The 20,945-nt window shown below is 37.6% G+C and overlaps 1 protein-coding gene across 2 annotated transcripts; it reads left to right on the top strand.

Annotated features, from left to right (window-relative positions):
- The first annotated feature begins 14,664 nt into the window (after window positions 1–14,664).
- Window positions 14,665–16,490, top strand: LOC149158363 (bidirectional sugar transporter SWEET3b-like). 2 transcript variants are annotated; one of them, XM_089437749.1, is made up of 6 exons: window positions 14,665–14,798; window positions 14,974–15,010; window positions 15,259–15,342; window positions 15,547–15,708; window positions 15,824–15,943; window positions 16,060–16,490. In XM_089437749.1, exons 4-6 carry the CDS (start codon window positions 15,553–15,555, stop codon window positions 16,276–16,278), a joined length of 495 nt encoding a protein of 164 aa, XP_089293875.1. In that variant the 5' UTR covers window positions 14,665–14,798; window positions 14,974–15,010; window positions 15,259–15,342; window positions 15,547–15,552; the 3' UTR covers window positions 16,279–16,490. The 2 variants fall into 2 exon arrangements, with proteins under 2 accessions (XP_089293875.1, XP_089293874.1); XM_089437748.1 differs by having other exon boundaries at window positions 15,120–15,342.
- The last annotated feature ends 4,455 nt before the right edge of the window (window positions 16,491–20,945 follow it).

Raw genomic sequence — 20,945 nt, 5'->3', positions numbered from 1 at the left:
TTCTGCAAATAACGCTCTCCAAAAGGCGGATGTAAACTTTACATCTCGATCTGATATTATAGTCTTTGGGAGTCCATGAAGTCTGAACACATTTTGCATGAAAATGTGTGCAATTTGTACCGCCCTGTAGGTGGATTGCACTGGTATAAAGTGTGCTGCCTTACTTAACTTATCTACCACTACCATAATAGAGTCATTGTTCCTCTTTGTTTTAGGCAGCCCAGTTATAAAGTCCATAGATATAATTTCCCATTTCCATTCTAGGATTGGCAGGGGTTGCAATAACCCAGCCGGATGTTGGTGTTCCGTCTTGATCTGCTGACACTCCAAACATCGCGCTAAATATTCAGCCACATGCTTTTACATTCTCGGCTAGTAATATTCCTTCCGTAGTGCAGTAAGCATTTTCTGATACCCGGGATGCCCTGCGTAGTGGCTGTTATGAAATTCATTCAAAATTAAATTTTTAAGGCTATTGTCATTTGGTACAAACAATCGCTTCTTATAAAGCAGCATTCCATCCCTGCTTACTTCATATTCTTGCTGACTTTCTTTGCTGGAAAGTGGCATTTGCTGCTTCATTTGTTGGTATTCAGCATCTTGGCTTGCTGTTGTTTTCATCATTTCCCACAAGGAATTTTCCCATCTACTGAGTGTAACTTCGTACACACACTGTACCTTTCGACTCAGTGCGTCTGCTACGCGATTTTCCTTTCCCTTCAGATGTTTAATGTCAAAGTCGAACCCGCTTAAGAAATCTGCCCAACGAGCTTGTCTTGCATTCAGTGTGGGCTGACTAAAATAATTTGTTAAGCTGTGATGATCTGTTAATAACATAAATTTCCTTCCCAGAAGGTAGTGCCGCCACATCTTAAGCGCATGTATGACAGCTGCCAACTCCAAATCATAGGCAGAATACTTCTGCTCATGTTCCTTCAATTTTCTCGATTCATAGGTGATCACTTTCCCTTCTTGCATTAACACACCTGCGATGCCTTCTCGGCTGGCATCGGTACATACCACATAGTCCTTATCTGGATCAGCGATACTTAAAACGGGAGCAGACGTGAGGAATTTCTTAAGTCTTTCAAAACTTTGTTGACATTCAGAACTCCATTTGAATGTCCTCCCTTTCTTTTGCAAGGACGTGATGGGATATGCCACCCTCGAAAAGCCTTCCACAAATCTTCTGTAATATCCAGCCAATCCCATGAAAGATCTAATATCCGCCATGTCTTTTGGCACAGGCCAATCCAGTATGGTTTTTATTTTTTCAGGATCCACGGCAATCCCTTCCTTTGTAATCACATGACCCAAATACTGAATTTCCTCTTTATAGAAATCACATTTGCTGAGCTTAGCATACAACTGATGTTCTCGCAGAGTTTGCAGTACCATCCGGAGATGTTCCTCGTGCTCCTCCTTAGAGCGAGAATAAATCAAAATATCATCAATGAATATTAGTACAAATTTGTCTAAAAATTGATGGAACACACTGTTCATTAAGCACATGAACGTGGCGGGTGCATTAGTCAATCCAAAAGGCAGTACTACAAACTCGTAGTGTCCATACCGGGTCCTGAAGGCTGTTTTAGCAATATCCTCTTCTTTAATTCTGATTTGATGGTAACCAGATCGCAAATCAATTTTAGAAAATATTGTCGCCCCCTTAACTTGATCAAAAAGCTCATCGATCTGAGGTAAGGGGTATTTATTTTTAATTGTGAGCTTGTTCAGCTGCCTGTAATCAATACACATTCGAAGAGTTCCGCCTTTCTTCCTGACGAATAACACCGGCGCTCCCCATGGAGATACACTGGGGCGGATATAATTTTTATCCAGCAATTCTTGGAGTTGCATTTTCAACTCGGTCAACTCAGGTACACTCATTCTATAAGGTGTCCGCGAAACTGGAGCAGCTCCTGGTATTAACTCAATGGTGAAGTCTATATCCCTCTTTGGAGGTAGTCCAGGATTTTCCTCCGGAAACACATCTGCGAACTCCTTTATTACCGGGAGGTGGTCTAGCGGGTTTACCTTATTCTTAGTTTCTGCATAGCCCACCTGAATAGCATACACTTGGCATCTATTCCGGATGCATTTTTCCAGCTGAGATGCAGTGATTGGCCGGATCTGCACTGGTCGTTTAATTCCCTGCATTTCTTGTTCTATTCTCGCATCATCCTTGTACCATATGATCTTCGTTTTGCAGTTCACTAAAGCCCAATGCTTTTTTAGCCAGTCCATCCCAATTAGGACATCATAGGACCCGAGTGGAAGCATATTCAGGTCTGCCACTACTGGTTGTCCTGCTATCACTATAGGGCAGCTTTTGATTTTTGCCATTACTCGTCTTTTAGCCCCTGTAGCTAGCTGTACCAGCCAAGGGTTCCTGAATTTTTCAGGCTGCAATTTACACTGTTCAACTATCTTTGGACTAATATAACTTAAAGTAGCTCCAGGATCAATTAGAACAGTGATAGAAAGGTCTAAAATTTTACCTTCAAACTCTACCATGGTGGGCTGGTATTTTGCCTGGCGGTCGTCCAAGGCTGTGTTAATTCTTGGCATACTTCGTCCCACGTCACCCACGGTTGATGCCTCATGAATCTGGGATATATGATCAGTTCCCTTCCTTTGCGGACAATTCTTGACGTAGTGCGGTCCGCCACAACCCCAGCACTGCACTGGGGGTCTCGTTATTCCTTCAGCATCCATCTTGGCAGGTTTTTCACCCATTCTGGTTTCACTGATGGGCTTGGGTCTGAATGAACCTCTCGGTGCTGCTCTACTGTTCTGGCCCTTGCTGCTTCCTTTGACTCCACTGCTCCGACTTCCCCTATTATTTCCAACAATTTTACTATTCTTTTTCTCATTCCATTTTCTGTTGGAACTGTCCCCTTTCTGTTTGCTCTGCTGGTAGTAGATTCTGGCCTTGCGAATAGCTTCATCCATGGTTCTAGGATTGTCAAATTCAATCCTTTCCCTCATATACATGGGTAAACTGCTAACAAACCGCTGCACCTTGGCTTTTTCTTCTTTAAGGTAGGGTACATAGCGGAGCAAAGATGTGAAACGATTGATGAACTCATCCATAGTCTGCTGTCCTAATCGCAGATCATGGAATTCCTTTGCCTTTTCATCATAAAAGCGTTCCGTCAAGTATCTCTCCTTAAAATATTTCTGGAATTTTCCCCACGTTATGGTTCGTTCGCTCACCCCTTTAACGATTTTAACTTCCTCCCACCACAGTGTCGCCTTCCCTTGTAACTGGAAGATAGCCAATCGTGCCTTCAAGTTATGATCATACTCATATAACTGAAAATATTTATTCATATTGATTAGCCATGCCTCAGCCGCTTCCTCTTGTTCCCCATCGAAGTGTGGGGGTTTAATTTTCCGAAATTCTCCTTGTAATTCCACCTTTTGACGCTTTGAGGTCTGCTGTTCTGATGCATTATCAGATTGATCCTCTCCTTCTTCAGGGATTTCAGATTCCGCTTGATAACGTTGCTCCTCCGTCATTCTCTGTTGTTCTGCGCTGGGGTTAGCTAATGGCGGGTTCTGTTTGTCAGACAAAAATTTTAAAATCCTTTCCTGCTCCATTGTCAATCGTGCATTATCCTCCCGTAGCCGAGCCATTTCGTTTTTCAGCTCTTGAACTGTTTCTAGTATGGCCAGATTCGTGCTGCGGGTCTCCTCACCCAGCTGCACCCACAACTCTGGGTTGTCTCCAGGATTTGTTGCAGGCCCCCGATTGACTACGGACCTATGCGGTGCGCTGCCAGCTCCCTGCATGCTAACTATTACTTTGTGGTACCTTGATTGCTCTTTTCTTTCCTTTTGACTAGCCTGTACCTGGCCTGGTCTGATCATGAAACATTTAACATTGTGAGCTACCTGCACAATTTTGTTACCCCAAAAAGAATATCAATGTCATAATGACCTTGTCATCTTTTAATACTTCATTCACATCCCAGAGGCCACAGTATGGATAACCTGGGCTCTGATACCAATTGTCATATATCTACATGCTAAAACATATATATATTAATTTTTTTTTTTTTTAATATAGTGTCCACACTTTGGTTATGCGCATGCACTTGTTTTAAATATAAGGTTATATATAGCCACCACCTCGTATACATGCCTAACCCGAGGAGGTATATGGTGTGGCAGGTAACGTTGTCATACCAATGTTTATTACTTGTCTATAATCTATCGCTGATACGATGGCATAAAAACCCTGTGACTTCTCCTCGAGCGTATCAAAACTGTCCTACCCTCATTTGTTGGCGCCTCCTGCGCTGGACATCTGGCAACAACATTGAATCCCGCTGGCCTGTTCACGTGATTGGGGTATGGTTGCTGAGCTTGGGACTTTCCCGCGCCTTGCTTTTGGGTAATAACGCCTTGATCAACGGTGTGAGGTTTCTGCATGAGATCGAGGGTCACAAATGCTCCACGCTTCCACCACTGGCAGGTAGGGTATATACGTGGTCTTTTCCGGATTCTTCGAGGTTTTCCTCATACTGCTTGGCGCTTCACAGCTCTCTGCTCACCACTGCAAGGGTTTTACCCCATAGCTCCGCGCCGAGACCACCCGCCATTCCAGGCACATGTGCCATCCCTGAGGGGCTTCCGCTCCATGGTTTCTCATTCTCGAATCGGCCAGGTAATTATACAATCAATTGGAAGTTCTGATGCGATTTTGAATTTAATTGCTATGCAGAAGTTTAATATTTTATCCATTGCTTGACAGGTTGTGAACGACAACTTCCAGCTTCTACAGCATTGGAAAATCCCTCCAGATGAGGCCCGCCGAGTTACACAGGTATTTATCTTGGTTCAAGGGTTTAGTTTTCGGTTGATTCTCCTCTGTCCCGCTTCGGGTTGCCAGGGGTTTTCCTCTGCGCTTGAAATGAGGCCCCAACCTTATTATTGCACGGTTGGCCGCAGATCACGATGGACCGATGCTCTTATTCCGGTTCCAAATGTTCTGGGTCTGCTTAAGGAAATTGGGTACCTCTTCGTTTGCGGTGATTTGGGTTCTACCTCTGGTCCCCGAGGCTGAAGTTCACATAGTTCTATTAAACAGCTGTTTATTTCTTTGGTTTGCTGAATGTACTGGGACTATAGTCGTATGTATTGTGGCTGTATTGAAGCCTGGTTGGAAACCGGCTAGCTTGTTTAATTTGGACTCATATGGCTTGCGGCCGATAGTTTAATATAACTCACTATTTATGTTACGCTACTGTTACTTTTCATGCTGATAAGAAATGGTTCTTTTTTATGAAATATATGGTTTGATTGTTACCTGGATGCGTAATGCAATTTCTCATTTTGGAATCCTGCTTTTTCGATTTACGGCATGCATGCACTTTGTTTACAGTATGATCTAAGGGTCCATCCCATATCGTCAATGTATTTAACAGATATGCATAAATTTAAAGAACTGTCGCGCCTGCATCTGATTATTATAGATGTATGGTCGACTAGTTCTGGGTTCTCCGTAACACGAAACCCTGATGTTATGGAAGTTATATAATAGTTATACAGAATGGTTATTGATTTCCTAGTTCGTTATTAGCGGACAATTGTTAGGATATTCCGACACATAGGATATAGTTAAGTTCAACTTGGTCTAGTATAGAGTTAGGTTAGAGTTAGGTAAAGTGTGTTTCTTTACCGTTGTACATTTTGTAACTTACAATCCGACGGTCACGATATGTAGTGATCCGACGGTTCACTCTCACCTCGGTATTACCGACACTTGATCCGTGGCTTGACACCCGATTGGTCCATGAGTTCTATTTAAAGCGCATGGAGGGTCATTGTTCGGGTAATCCGTGCATGAGAGAAGCTTATGTAAATTTTCATTCTTTGATTAATAAATTGTCTGTACCCACGTTGGGACAGGCCGTGGACTGTTTCCCTCCTTGCACTCTGAGGGTTTTAACCACGTCAAAAATACTGGTGTATTGATTTGAGATCTGGTTGTGAGCGGTGTCCTCTTGGTATTCTTTCTGAGGAACTTACCCTGTAAATTCCTACATGGTATCAGAGCTATTTGAGGGCCGCGTCCGTTGGTGATCCAAATCTGAAGCCGGTAGAACTGCATGCGGCTGTCGTTTCCTAGATCTGCTGTTTCTGACTGCTTTCGGGCCGAGAGGACTGCTCTGTTGCGTTCGGAGCATCTGTTTCAGTGAGGAACCCCTTTCGTTTCACGCGAAAAGGTTTCCGGTAGCCCTAGCTGCGTCATTTTTCAGATCGGGAGGTATACAGTGTTTTTTTTGCAGTTTACTGTCATTTTCTCTCTGCTTATTTCGGTTTCGGTTTATTTAGCCTTTTTTTTCCGGATCTATACCTTTCATTTCTGCGTATGCTCTTTGCCCTGCGACTCTGTGCGATCTGGGCAAATCAGAAACAGAAAGAAAGGATTTTTCTCATGCGTATGCTCTTTTCCCTGCACCTTAGTGTGATCTCGGAAAATCAGAAACATTGAGAAAAATATTTAGTTTTTCGGCTAAAAGCTAACTTTGAGATTTTTTTTAAAAATTTTCTAGTTTTTTGGCTAAAGCTAACTTCGCGCCGTAAGGTTCGTTTTTCTTTGGATATTCGTGTTGGGTTTTGTGTTTTGTGTTTTGTAGGGGAAAAGAGTCTTCCCAAGGCAAGCACGCAAATCGAGGCCCCCCCCCTCTCTCTCTCTCTCTCTCTCTCTCTCTCTCTCAAATATTTTGTATAGATCAATTGGTTCAAAGACCTTTTAAGAGAGTAGAGGTCTTGGGTTCAAGTCTCCATTTTGTGGGGGCGGATTTTTTCATTCCCGCACATTCGCGCACTTTGCCGGCAACGTCAACAATTTTTTTTCAAAAAGCCATAACTTCTTCATCCGGAAGCCTTTTTCAGAGCCGTTTTTTTTAAAACCGCCTATTTTTTCGAGATCTATCCATTGGACCACTTACTTTCAGCATCTTCAGCTTCAGTTGTTTTTCAAAAAAATGGAAAGTCCATGCCAAGTCATTCTTCACTAACTACTTCCAATGGGTAGCCTACATGGGAGATTTACTTAGAAGTAAAGGTCTCTTCAGAATAGCCACAGACCAAGAGAAGAAACCCAAAGATGAAGACAAGGCCGAAAAATGGGAAAATCGACAAGATCAAGCACGTGGTTTGATAGGAATGTCTGTTTCTCCTGATCTTAGATTCCACATTGCAGAAATTGAAACTCCTCATGAAGCATTAGAAAAACTTGCTAAAGTTTTTGGGATTAAAAATGAAATTAGAGCCCATCAACTTGAGAATGAGTTGCTTACTTTGGATCCTAATAATTTTTCTTGCATTGAAGATTTCTTGTCCAAATTCAAGACCCTTAGATATCTCTTGGAAGGTGTTAAAGTTAAGAAAGAAGATGGTAACCTTATTTATTCCATCCTTACTAAGTTGGGACCAGCCTACTCTGTATTTGTTTCCACTTTCCATTCTACCAGGGAAGCTTTCATTTGTCAAGGCAAAGACTACAAGCCCCCTTCCTTTGACTCCTTTTGTGATTCCTTAATAAGAGAACAAGAAAAACTCTTACACCTTGGTCTTCTTAATCTTGGAAACTCTTCCTCGAAAGCGTTAGCCGCCCAGCAGCAACCAAATTCAAAGAATCCTAAGAAGTCTTATCCTCAAAGGAATGGTCCTAAACCAACTCAGCCTCAAGATGAAAGATCATTTCAGCAATATGACAAGACCAATAAAAACAAATGGAAGAAGACTGACAGACATTGTAACTTTTGTAATCGAGATGGCCACTTAGAATCTAAATGCTTTAAGAAGATGGAAGCCTTGGAAGCCGCAATGAAGAAACATAACATCCATCTGGAGCCTACTTCAACTTCAACTTCCGGAACGGCATTTTCTGCATGTCATCGTCAATCATCTCAGTCTGGTTATGCATTAAATGTATCTTCTTCTTCTTCTCATTCTCATGAGTGGCTCATTGATTCTGGAGCCTCTTGTCACATGGCCAAAAACCAAGCCATGTTTTCTTCTTTAAATGATTGTAACACCAAAAATATATATGTTGGTGATGATAGATCTCTTAATGTTGTAGGGACTGGAACTGTTCATCTAGACAATGGTCAGTTCAATGATGTATTATGTGTTCCAAACTTATCCTGCAACCTTCTATCTGTCTATCAGATAACTCATTCAGGTGAAGGTAAAATTGTTGAATTTTCACCTCATGATGTTGTAATCAAGGATCTAAAAGATCCTAAACAGATTCTAGCTACTGGTCTTGCTGATGATTCCAAAAGGTTGTATAAGTTTCACAACTTTGGGTCATCCCATCTTCCCTCAGTATTTGTTGCTCATAATGATGAAGTGAGCAAACTTTGGCATGAGCGGTATGGTCACTTAAACTATCGCTCCCTTCAGCATCTATGTAAAGAAAACATGGTGACAGGTCTTCCTATGGTATCTTGCAAAGATGGTGTTTGTTCCGGATGTGTACTCGGAAAACATCATCGGGACAGTTTTGACAAACGTGCCTCTTGGCACGCCTCAGCCCCTTTACAGCTTGTGCACAGTGATTTATGTGGTCCTCTTCCTGTTGCTTCATTCTCTGGCTGCAAGTACTTCTTAACTTTCATTGATGATTTCTCCAGACGCACTTGGGTATACTTCTTAAAACTCAAGAGCGAAGTATTTACCACCTTTTTGGCCTTCAAAGCATTCGTTGAAAAACAATCTGGACATCAAATTCTTAAGCTAAGAACTGATAATGGTGGAGAATATGTTAAAAATGCATTCATCAACTTTTGCACCGAAAATGGAATTCAAATGCAACATACTGTTCCATACACTCCACAACAAAATGGTGTAGCTGAAAGGAAAAATCGCACCTTAAAGGAAATGGCTAATTGTATGCTGCAATCTAAAGGACTCAGTCTTAGTTTTTGGGCCGAAGCAATTAATTGTGCAAATTATATAATCAATCGCACTCCTACTAAGGTTCTAGAGAATATCACTCCAGAAGAAGCCTGGAGTTCCATTAAACCAGATGTAAGTCACTTTCGTGTGTTTGGAAGTGAAGCATGGGCCCATATTCCAGATGAAAAGCATAAAGCCTTAGAACCTAAGAGTGAGAAATGTACTTTTGTTGGATATTCTGAAGATGTAAAAGGCTATAGACTTATTCCATTTAAGTCCAAAAATGTTATCATTAGAAGAGATGTAAAATTTGATGAAAATAAATCGGCCTGCGAGCCTAGTCCGGCGGATGTGCCACCTCTTCCTATCTCTTCTATCTTTGAAAACATTTCTTCTTCTGATGATGAAAGCGAGGATGATAATCCTTCCCCACCTTCTCAGGATCCTCAACTTCCAAGATGGGTCCGTGCTACTCGGGATGCAGCAGGTGATCTTGCCGGTGATCCTACAGATCAGCGACGTACACGTTCTCAGTTTGAAAGAGCCTCTTCTTTACTGGCTCAAGCTCCAGTAAATCATGATCCTGACACTTTTGCAGAAGCTTCAGGCCATCCACATTGGGAAACAGCTATGAATGAAGAATATCATTCATTGATGACAAATGATACATGGGATCTTGTTCCTCTACCAAAGGGACGCAAACTTGTTAGATGCAAATGGGTTTACAGAACCAAGTATGGACCAGATGGGAAAGTTGATAAACATAAAGCTCGTCTAGTTGCTAAGGGCTTTTCACAGGTTGAAGGCATTGACTACACTGAAACCTTCTCTCCAGTTGCCAAAATGAACTCTATCCGCCTTGTTCTTTCCCTTGCTGCCTCTTTAAAATGGGAAGTCCATCAAATGGATGTTAAATCTGCCTTCTTGCATGGGGACTTGCAGGAAGAAATCTATATGGAACAACCCATTGGCTTCATACAAACAGACTCCAGCCTCGTTTGTCGACTTAAGAAATCCCTTTATGGCCTCAAGCAAGCTCCTCGAGCTTGGTATGCCAAAATGGATAGCTTTCTTTTAGAATCTGGCTTTTCTAGGTGTCATTCTGACAATACTGTCTACACCAAGAAAGTGGGCAACTCTCTCATCATCCTTGTTCTTTATGTTGATGATCTTATTCTTACTGGTAGTGATCCCAACCTTATAAACCATGTGAAGTCCAGCCTTAAAAAGAAATTTGAAATGACAGACTTAGGACACTTACACTATTTTCTCGGTCTTCAAGTCTTGCAATCCCAAGAGGGTATTTTCCTTTCCCAGTCCAAGTATGCTTGTGATATTCTTCGTCATTTTCACATGGAAGACTGTAAGCCAGCCACTTCTCCCTTTCAGTCTGGAGTCAAACTTTCAGTCTCTTGTACTTCTCCTGAAGTTGATGCTACCTTATACCGTCAACTTGTCGGAAAACTCTTGTATTTAACCCATACTCGTCCTGATCTTTCCTTTGTTGTTGGCCTTGTTGCTCGTTTTATGCAAAACCCCCGTGAAAGTCATTGGAAAGCAGCTAAAAGAATACTTCGTTATGTTCGAGGTACAGTACAGTTTGGGATTCATTACAGTGCCAAAGCAGCTCCTCTGTTAGTTGGTTTCACTGATTCTGATTGGGCTGGTGACCTTGATGATCGGAAGTCTACTGCCGGTTATGTCTTCACTCTTGGTTCAGGACCTATTACATGGGCTTGTAAGAAACAGGCTGCCATTTCTCTTTCATCAGCAGAAGCAGAGTATCGTGGTGCCGTGGAAGCTAGTAAGGAAGCCTTGTGGCTTCGTCAGATCCTATCAGAGTTTGGCTTTGAGCAGCAGCATCCAACCACACTTTGGTGTGATAATCAAAGTGCCATTCAGCTATGCAAAGATCCAGTCCAGCATCAGCGCAGCAAACACATTGAACTACACATGCACTTCATCAGAAAGCTCATTCATGACCATGTTCTTGAAGTGCAATATTGTCCAACAGATGATCAGGTTGCAGACATCTTCACAAAGGCTCTCACAGAGGCGAAGTTCACTAAACTTCGATATATGCTTGGAGTTCAGGAAGTTGTCACTAAGGGGGGATAGGCTCTAGTGCCTCCTTCCTTCTCCTATTGTGTCATATTTGTAAATCCTTCAATCCTATCCCAAGTTGTTCTTAAGGGGGGATGTTAGGATATTCCGACACATAGGATATAGTTAAGTTCAACTTGGTCTAGTATAGAGTTAGGTTAGAGTTAGGTAAAGTGTGTTTCTTTACCGTTGTACATTTTGTAACTTACAATCCGACGGTCACGATATGTAGTGATCCGACGGTTCACTCTCACCTCGGTATTACCGACACTTGATCCGTGGCTTGACACCCGATTGGTCCATGAGTTCTATTTAAAGCGCATGGAGGGTCATTGTTCGGGTAATCCGTGCATGAGAGAAGCTTATGTAAATGTTTTCATTCTTTGATTAATAAATTGTCTGTACCCACGTTGGGACAGGCCGTGGACTGTTTCCCTCCTTGCACTCTGAGGGTTTTAACCACGTCAAAAATACTGGTGTATTGATTTGAGATCTGGTTGTGAGCGGTGTCCTCTTGGTATTCTTTCTGAGGAACTTACCCTGTAAATTCCTACAACAATACTTCTGCGACGTCTATGCGATTGTTTAATTTGGTACTTTCCTTGATGAAATTTAAATATTTCCACTGTACATTACAGGAATGTCAATATGGTTTTACCGTATAGCTCTTTGCTCTTCTTGGTAATGGTTTGCATATTTAATCGTCGTAATATTCAGAAGTCTGTTCCACTTAACTGTTCAGATCTTAAGATTCAGGATATTATCTAGGTTTTTGTTTCCCTGTTCGTATTTGTCTATTCTTCCTTCAGGCTTATTCCGACACTGTGGAATCTCCAGAACCCCCACCTGCTACGGTTTGACCTGGTTCGGGGTTCAGGGTTTATTTGTTCCTTCTTATTTCCTTATTAAGATCTTCACTGGACACTATCTAACTGATTGAAGTTATCAGAAGAGGTATTTTGTCTAAGATTATAACGAGAGATATTCGGCTTACTGTGAACATTAAGGGTCAAGATTTGATATCGACCCAGAGTTCTATTTTCCTCATAAATAGCTAGTTTTTCCTGGTTTGGTTTCCCCACGACTGTAAGCCTATTTGTCTGGTAGGAATCAGGCTTGTTTTTGTAAATATACCACTCTCTTTTGTTCAGATAATCTCAGTTCTCTATTCTTCGATTTTTACAGATACTCTGTCTATAATTTCTTTTGCACAGTAAATCATAGTTACACTATATACTGTTTACAATTATTGCATAGACAATCACAGTTACACTATAAGTTACACAGATAACTATGGGGACATGAGGGTTCCGTTACTTACGTGATCTCTGCTGGTAAGGTGAGTCTGGAACAAGTCTCCTGCCAAATCTCTGTGTAAAGCTTGTTATCCACCCAACCGCGAGACTTGTCCTTCGGGACCTGAGTCTTCCCCCCAAGCTTCTGCTTACCGGATCACTATCCTCAGTAAGACAGCACTGTGTGCTTGACTATCTGGTCCTTACCAGACTTAGTCCATACAGGGTTTTTCCTTCCCTTTCTCTTTCTCTGCCTGTCTCCACCGCCCAGAGTTCTCTCAACCAACCTCCCCTTTTCCCTTGAAACCCTTTCAGTTAGGGCAGGTGGTTATTTCTAGTTTTGTTAACTAACTTTTCTTTTCGAGTTCCCTTTTGGGAATTCAGATATTTTCATGAGTAATTCTTTTAATAATTATTTTAGTGCACATGTAAAATCAACAGAATACTCTCAAAAGAAAATAAATTCCTCAATATCATTCTAATTCAGTTTTTGCTGTAGTAACTTTTACATAATTACATTTTTACGGGGTCATCACATGATGTGATTCATCCAACAATCAATCTAAAAAGTCAATATAAATCACAAAAATGTGAGATCAAATCAAATTATAAAGTTTATTTTACTTACCTCGCTTAACAATTATGCAACATATTGATATATATTTTATTATAATTGTTTTAAATGTTTGATAAAGTATTATTTAATTTTAATTATAAAATTATAATTTTACTTTATTTAAATAAAATATTAGGTTTTGCACAAACCAAATTAAACCTGAGATTTAAAAAAAATAAAAATGGAAAAGTTAACTGCAAAATATAAACCAAAATAAATAATTGTAGAAAAATATGTGAAAAGTAATGATAGAAAACAACCTTATTCAAAATATTGGAAACAAATAACTCAAACATTTACAGTCTTCGCCTTTTTATTTCACGTGGGGAATTGGGGATAGCACTTGGTGGTAATCACGTACCACCTTTGACGTCAATGGAAATATAAGGCGGTCGTTTCATGTGAGGGAGAAAGATCTGGCACGCAAGTCCCAAATCAATGACATGGAGCGCAATTCATGGAGTTGAACCAATCGTGACACGTATAAAGAGTCAATTGTAGATTGTATATTCGTTTTATAATGCCTAGTCACAATTTTGTTAGGATAATTATGGAATTGTGTTAGGAAAATTATGGAAATTTAGATATGATTTTTGGAAAATTTTGAATAAATGTTTTAAAATATAAATTACAGTTGTGAAGTTTAGGGGTTTTGATGATTTAAGATTTTTATTTATTGAATTTTTTTTGCCAACACAAAATTGTGTGCACTGCGTAGACAACCCCGTCATATAATGTTATCGCACAGAATAACGAAATAAATCGCCTCCCTGCAGGAAAACAGAACATCGCCTTTTACCTGTGAAAAGCAGCGGCATCGATGCCCTGCAGTGTTATTCAAAGTATCAGGTTGACGATCGAATAGGGCAAGCCTTATTTGCCATCCTATCCACTCGTAAATGCGGTAGTATTTGTTTCGATTTAAGTGTGGGCGTATACTGCCCTGCGCATTTATGGGCGGATAGAATAGCAAGTAAGGCTGGACGAGATACACTGGGCCTAAGCACATTCATTAAAAAAAACGTACGCAACCATGAAAATACTCGTGGTATAGCTGAGATTGGAACGGCAACCGTGTTGACGTACGACGTCTTTCCAAAGCATTGTTGCACCTGCGTACATGACGTGGAATATGTATTTTACGAATCCCAATGCATTTGAATAACCGTCCTATTTCATATTCAATTCACCTGCGCTTGCCCATCATTCTATGGCTCACAACCTATACTCCACTATCACCTTTCTTTCTTCATTTACAGCTGCAAACCACAGAGGAGAGCCTTTCAAAGCTTCGAGGACCCTTACTTTGTCGGTCAGTAAAACGTGTTCACAGCCAGCGTTCATGATTTACCGTCAAAAAATTATATCACCCTGCAGCCAAAGAATCAGATTTGGAGATTCTTCCATTCGACAGGGATCTTAGTGGAGAGTAGAGTATGAAACCGTATGATTTTAGGTTTGGACCTCCTTGTCATGTTGTGTTTTCCATTGTTTAGAATAGATATGACACGAGTCACGCTTTAATTGTTCCACGCAATAAAAAAACAGATACACAGATCTGATCCTGTTGTATTTACGACAGAACAGTCTAAGGTTAGTTATCTAGCTTTACACGATGCTCCAGCATCCGATTACCCCATGTGCACGCCGACGAAAGCGAGAGGAAATGTGCCTCCTGACTATTTTGCCCTTGAAACCCTTCAAGAATTCCACCATTCAGGACAGAAATGTCATCATCCTCTTCTACCTCGCTCTCCTAGCTTCCTCCATTCCACCATTTTGCTATTTGAGCTTTTGATTTACTTAGATTTTTAATATCGGAAACATGGCTAACTACGTACAGTTATCGATCGGCATTCTAGGTGCTTGCTATTCTGTTTCATTCCTTTTAAGTTTTACCACTGAAAATACTTTCATTCGCTGCATTTTGGTTTCAGTTCGTTTATTGTGCTCTTCACTTGCATAGATTTGAGCTTGTTAAAGCATTCATGAACAATATCTGTAAACACGAGCGCTTTGTATTGTTTTATGTATCAGGAAATGCAGCTTCCTTGCTGCTGTACGGAGCCCCAATGTAAGGCATTTCATTGTTTAAGTTATCATTTTCAGAGAATTTTCAGCTGAGATCAACTAATGTGCTTGTGTAACTTGAACTATAATTAAAACTAAGTATTGATATGCAGCGTTACGTTTAGGAGAGTGATTAAGAGAAGATCCACCGGGGATTTCTCAGGCTTACCTTATGCAATAGCTCTCCTAAATTGTCTCCTTTACACTTGGTATGGCTCATCCCTGATCAGTAATGGCTTGGAAAACATCTAGGTGTTGACTGTCAATGGCATTGGAATCATTCTCGAGCTTTCGTTCGTTTGTATATATCTGAAATTCGCTCCACGCAAATCCAAGGTAGGGTTCAAGTCTCATATTCCCTTATCAGTTAATTAGTAATATTCATCATTTTCTCCATCAGTTTTACTGCATAAGTTGAACTAATGATCTCACAGCTACTACGAAAAATCATCACTATATATCAGAGGACTGCTAAATGTCGAGCAAAGAGACTATGAGAAGACTGACTCGAACATATTGAATTGATTGTTTGTTGTTCAGTTAGCAATGGTGACAATACTCGTGGGTGTAATGATGGTGTTTGCCTCTATCGCAACAGTATCCCTGCTTGCTCTTCATGATCACAAGAGTAGAAAAACGCTTGTAGGGACTTCGGGAATGATCGCCACCGTGCTTATGTATGCTTCTCCACTTTCCGTCATTGTAAGTATATTTCGGCGGCGTTGTTACATTCAGCAGTGGAATTATAAGGTCTTGTTCTAATATTTGAGTAAAATATTTTTTTTTTGACGAGCACTCCATTGTTTAACGTGAACAGAAATTGGTGATGCGAACTAAGAGTGTTGAGTTTATGCCCTTCCATTTCTCCCTGTTCACATTTATTAACAGTTGTTTATGGATGACTTACTTCCTTTTGGACAAAGACCTCATTTTGGCGGTAAGACCAATATATATACTGCAGCCTTTTCTACGTATTTTCTTATAGTTTTCAAGGAATCATAACCTCCAATAGCTATAAAAACTGAGTTTCATACTGTGTCTCGGTCAATGCAGTGTCCAAATATAGTTGGTCTACCATTGGGAATAACTCAGATAGTGCTGTATTGTATGTACCGGAAGCAACCAATTCATGAAGAACAGAAAGTACTGGACCAATTTGACCCAGAGATTGGATTGAAAGAGATCGCCAATGCAGAGGACAAAAATTGTAAGAGCCAACAGAGCGTGGAAATGCGCACCAAAATGCGTGGAGATAAACCCAGAAGTGGCTGAGACATCACCCGATTAGCGAAAGGTCGAAATGTGCAGGTCTGAAAATAATTCGAGGCAGTGTTGCATCCTGTGGGATGTCCAATCTACTCCATGGAACCTTTAAGACGTTTTGCTTGGTGGCCATTGTCCTGTTTGTTACAAGAATATATTTCAAGAACTCATAATACATTTATATGACTTCTACGGTTTTGATTGGCCTCTATGTTTATGTATATCTGATTTGTTTAAGAAAATGAACAGTACACTGATTTGGAATTGTCATCGTGTCGCTGATAAATATTCCAACATTAGGCCGTGAGAGTCTTATTGCTTTAGAATCCGGTGTTCTATATATCTAAATTGTTATCAGTCTATAAAATTCACCCCATATATATATAATCCAAATTTTTAGAATTAAATTTTTAAAATCATGTAATTGATAGCTAATTTAGATTAATTTGAATATTTATAGAGTTAAAAGCCTCCAAAATCATGTATATATAAAATATGGTAGAGAGTAATGATAAACCCTAATTTAAAACAACTTTACATATAATATCATATTTATATCTCTTAAAATCAAATTATTATTATTGTTATGTTGCTTAGTACATACTTTTTTCGTAATAAGTAATTGATAGCTAATTTAGATTAATTTAAATGTGTATACAGCTAAAAACCTCTAAAACTATATATATATATATATATATATATATATAAATCCGTCAAATCAAGTGCCTTGCCAATGGGAGGTCACACGGTCGAATCCCGAAAGCTCTTGGGGTTAGGACAGTAAATGGGCCGAGGGGTGTTGATGCCTTCGGGTGCGTCCACTCATTGTTGAACAACCCTCGACCCGGGTATCCGTCAACCAGAAAGTGAAAAAAAAAATAAAGTATGCTACATAGTAATCAAAAACTACAATTTCAAATAGTCTTACATATAATATCATATTTATATCTCTTAAAATTAAATTTTTATTAAGTAAAAAATTGTATTAAAAATTATAAACACATAAATTTTGAAATGAGCCATCAATATTTTTCATATAAAAAACATAAAAAATAAATAAATTAAACATTGTCTAAATAAATTAATTATAAATAATTATACTTAAAAAGAAATCTAAATAGTTTATGCAAATAAATTAATTTAAATGAATATTGTAACTAAAAAATATGTGGTTATTTATTTTTATATTAAATTCATTATCCAATTATTAATTAAAAAATTTAAAAGAGTCAAATTAAAAGTAATATAATATCAAAGTCTATATTTATTGTCTTGAACATTTTTATTAGTAAAATATATAGTAAAAATAAATGATGTAAAAATAAATTACTAAGCATAAATATTTAGATTTGATAGGTGTACTCTTATTAAATGTTATGACACTTGGTTTGGTACTTTATACAATGACAATTCATTTTTATAACTATTTAGATTTAATAGATGTACTATTTATTAAATGTTATGGCACTTGGTTGCATACAAGGTTTTTTTGATATTTTGTTTTTTAAATATATATTTTTTTTACAATTTAATTTTAAACACCATGAAATGACTATAAATGAAGCAATCAGAAAATAGAAATTTATATTTAGGAAATTTAAAAATTTATTTTTGATTTTCAAAATATTTATTTTTTTCAAAACATTAATGAACTTTATAAAATTTAATTAGAAATTTAAAAACTAATTGAAAATCATGCATTTTTAAGAAAAAATAAAAAATAATAATATAACAAGTTGGAAATTGTTATCAATTTATATCTGTACGGACATTGAATAATGAAACAAAGTGACCATTGCTTTATTATTATTATTAACTATTCTTTATATCTGTATGGATCATATATATAACATAATAACAAGTTGAAAATTGTTATCACTTTATATCTATCTATAGTGATATTGAATAATGAAAAAAGTGAACATTACTTTATCATTTTAGATTTTAAGCTTATGTGGTTGTGTTTTGAAAAATTATGATTAGGATCATCCACACTAATATTTACATCTTGTCCAAGTTTCGAATCCCAACCAGATTTCTTTTGAGGACAAAAATCTTAAGTGATAGATTGAAAGAAGAGCTTATCTATCAAAATCAAATAAATACCAATGCATAAAAAATAAAAAATACCAAAAAGCTAAACCTAAACCTACACGAAAATAAATTTATATTTATATGGAAACATAAAAGTAGCTTTTAATTTTATTAAAATCATAGGTTTCTATTAATAACAAAAAAAATTAAATAATAAATTAATATAATAATTTAATAAAACTATATCATTTAAAATGTAATAAATTAATAATTTTATATCTTTTTTAATCAAAATTATTATTTCTATTTTTCGAATAAATAAATTAATAAATTAATTTTTATTATTAATAAATTCATATATTTATTCTTTGTTACTAGTGATTTAATTCATTTATTTTATAAGAAATATTAATAATAAATGATCACTAATATCAATAAAACTTAATAAAATAAATAAATAATATTATAATATATTTTAATAATAATAATAATAATAAGTTATTATATAAACGTTTAAGAACTAAATTTTTTTATGTGTTTTTCATTTTTTTTTTATTGTTTATTAACTAATATATATATAAATAATAATAAGATTAATAATAATTAATTTCTAATTAATAATACTTATTTATTTATAAAAATAAATAATATTATTAATAATAATTAACTACTTATTTATTTGGTTAATAATAGTTAATTACTTATTTTTAATGAATAAATAATAATTATTATTATGAATAAAGAAATAAATATTAATAATAAATTATTTATTTAGGATAATTAATAATTTAATATTTTTTAAAATTTTAATAAATATTATTAAGAGGTTATTACTAATTATTAATTTATTGATGTTTTATAATTTTTATTTAATATAAATTAAGGTGAGGAGAGATAGTTTATATGCGGAATACTATATCCTAGAAGATTTGGAAGCCTTGATATACCTAATTACAGGAAGTCAATTTTTACTGATTTATTTCCACCATCCCTGTTGAAGTTATTCAGACATTTCCTAATCTCAAACTCTTCTCTCATTTTTTTTTGATAATGATCTCCCTTAGCGATAATTTATAAATTCTTGTTCTAATAAATATTAAGTCAAACCCTTGTTTTGACTAGCACTCCATTCTTTAACCTGAATAGAAATTGGTGATACGGACTAAAAGTGTTGAGCTTATGTCATTCCGTTTCTCCCTTGTTCACATTTATTAACAGTTGTTTATGGATGACTTACTTCCTTCTGGACAAAGACTTCATCTTCACGGTAAGATCAATATATATACTGCAAACTCTTGTACATATTTCTTATAGTTTTCAAGGAATCATAACCTCCAATAGCTATAAAAACTTTGTTTCATACTGTGTCCCGGTAAATGCAGTGTCCAAATATAGTTGGTCTACCATTGGGAATAAGTCAGATAGTGTTGTATTGTATGTACTGGAAGCAACAAATTCATGAAGAACGGAAGGTACTGGACCAACTTGACCCAAAGATTGGATTGAAAGAGACCGCCAATGCAGAGGACAAAAATTGTAACAGCCAACAGAGCATGGAAATGCGGACCAAAATGCATGAAGATAAACCCGAAGTGGCTGAGACATGCACTTGATTAGCCAAAGTTCGAAATGTATAGGTCTAAAAATAATTTGAGGCAGTGTTGCATCGTGTGGGATATATGATCCACTGCATGCAACCTTTTAGGCGTTTTGCTACATGGCCATTGTCCTGTTTGTTGCAAGAATATATCTCAAGAACTCATAATACATTTACAAAAATATATTTCAAGAACTCATAATACATTTATATGACTTCTACGGTTTTGATTGGCCTCTATTTTTATGTATATCTGATTTGTTTAAGAAAATGAACAATACACTGATTTGGAATTGTCATCGTGTCAGCCATAAATATTCCAACATTAGGTCATGAGATTCTTATTAGTCCCTGCCACAGGCATAGCGGGGACTATAGTAATTAAAATGGTGGGGGTTAGCATTAATTTCAGGTGCTTATTATCATGCATTGTCAAAATAACCCAAAGTTTTCAGGCTCCTACTGTATATTTGTTTTTCGCCATCTTATTTGGCCTTTTCCCTAGGCAAACTTAGGTTAAGTTTCGATTCACTTACAAAAATTTGTAAAATTTGCGTTGGGTTTCAATGGATTAATGCTAACATTAATAAGTAAACATTTTATGTTCAAATTAGATGAATAATAAACAACATAGGTCACCACTGTACATTGTTCGTAACTACACTTGTCACCATTGTACATTGTTTATCCTACACCTGTAAGCCTGCCTACTATAGTGTTGTCGACCACAACTTCTGGGTGGGTAATGACCCAAAGCCGTCGTACTTGTGTTGTGATATTGGTTATGTTTCATTTCACAACATGGAGTCGAGGAGGCAACCAAGGATATCTCTTAAGTAGCACTGGCCGAAGAGAGGATAGGTATTTTTGGTCAACAACCTCACTTAGCTTTCTTTGTTGTTAACTATCTTTGTTGCACGCTTTTTTTTGTTGTAGGGGGCATTCTTTTGATGCAGGAGGCATTGTCTTCACTGCTTCTTGGCAAGGAGGTAGCCATACTGAGTCTGTACCGACTCCATGGCCCACTGGAACTGGAACAACAATG

Source organism: Pinus tabuliformis, chromosome 5_2 (assembly GCF_031772625.1).
Source record: "Pinus tabuliformis cultivar Carrire ecotype Pingquan chromosome 5_2, CPIR1, whole genome shotgun sequence".
Classification (NCBI taxonomy): Eukaryota; Viridiplantae; Streptophyta; class Pinopsida; order Pinales; family Pinaceae; genus Pinus; species Pinus tabuliformis.
The sequence above is the reverse complement of the archived record's forward strand: the minus strand, read 5'-3'. Positions and strand labels throughout refer to the sequence as shown.

Excerpts from the sequence above, each read along its gene's own strand:
- LOC149158363 (XM_089437749.1), top strand. The coding sequence starts at position 15,553 with ATGGTGACAATACTCGTGGGTGTAATGATGGTGTTTGCCTCTATCGCA. Across the intron at positions 15,709-15,823 it reads CTTCTCCACTTTCCGTCATT|AAATTGGTGATGCGAACTAA; the intron begins GTAAGTATATTT and ends TAACGTGAACAG. Across the intron at positions 15,944-16,059 it reads ACAAAGACCTCATTTTGGCG|TGTCCAAATATAGTTGGTCT; the intron begins GTAAGACCAATA and ends CGGTCAATGCAG.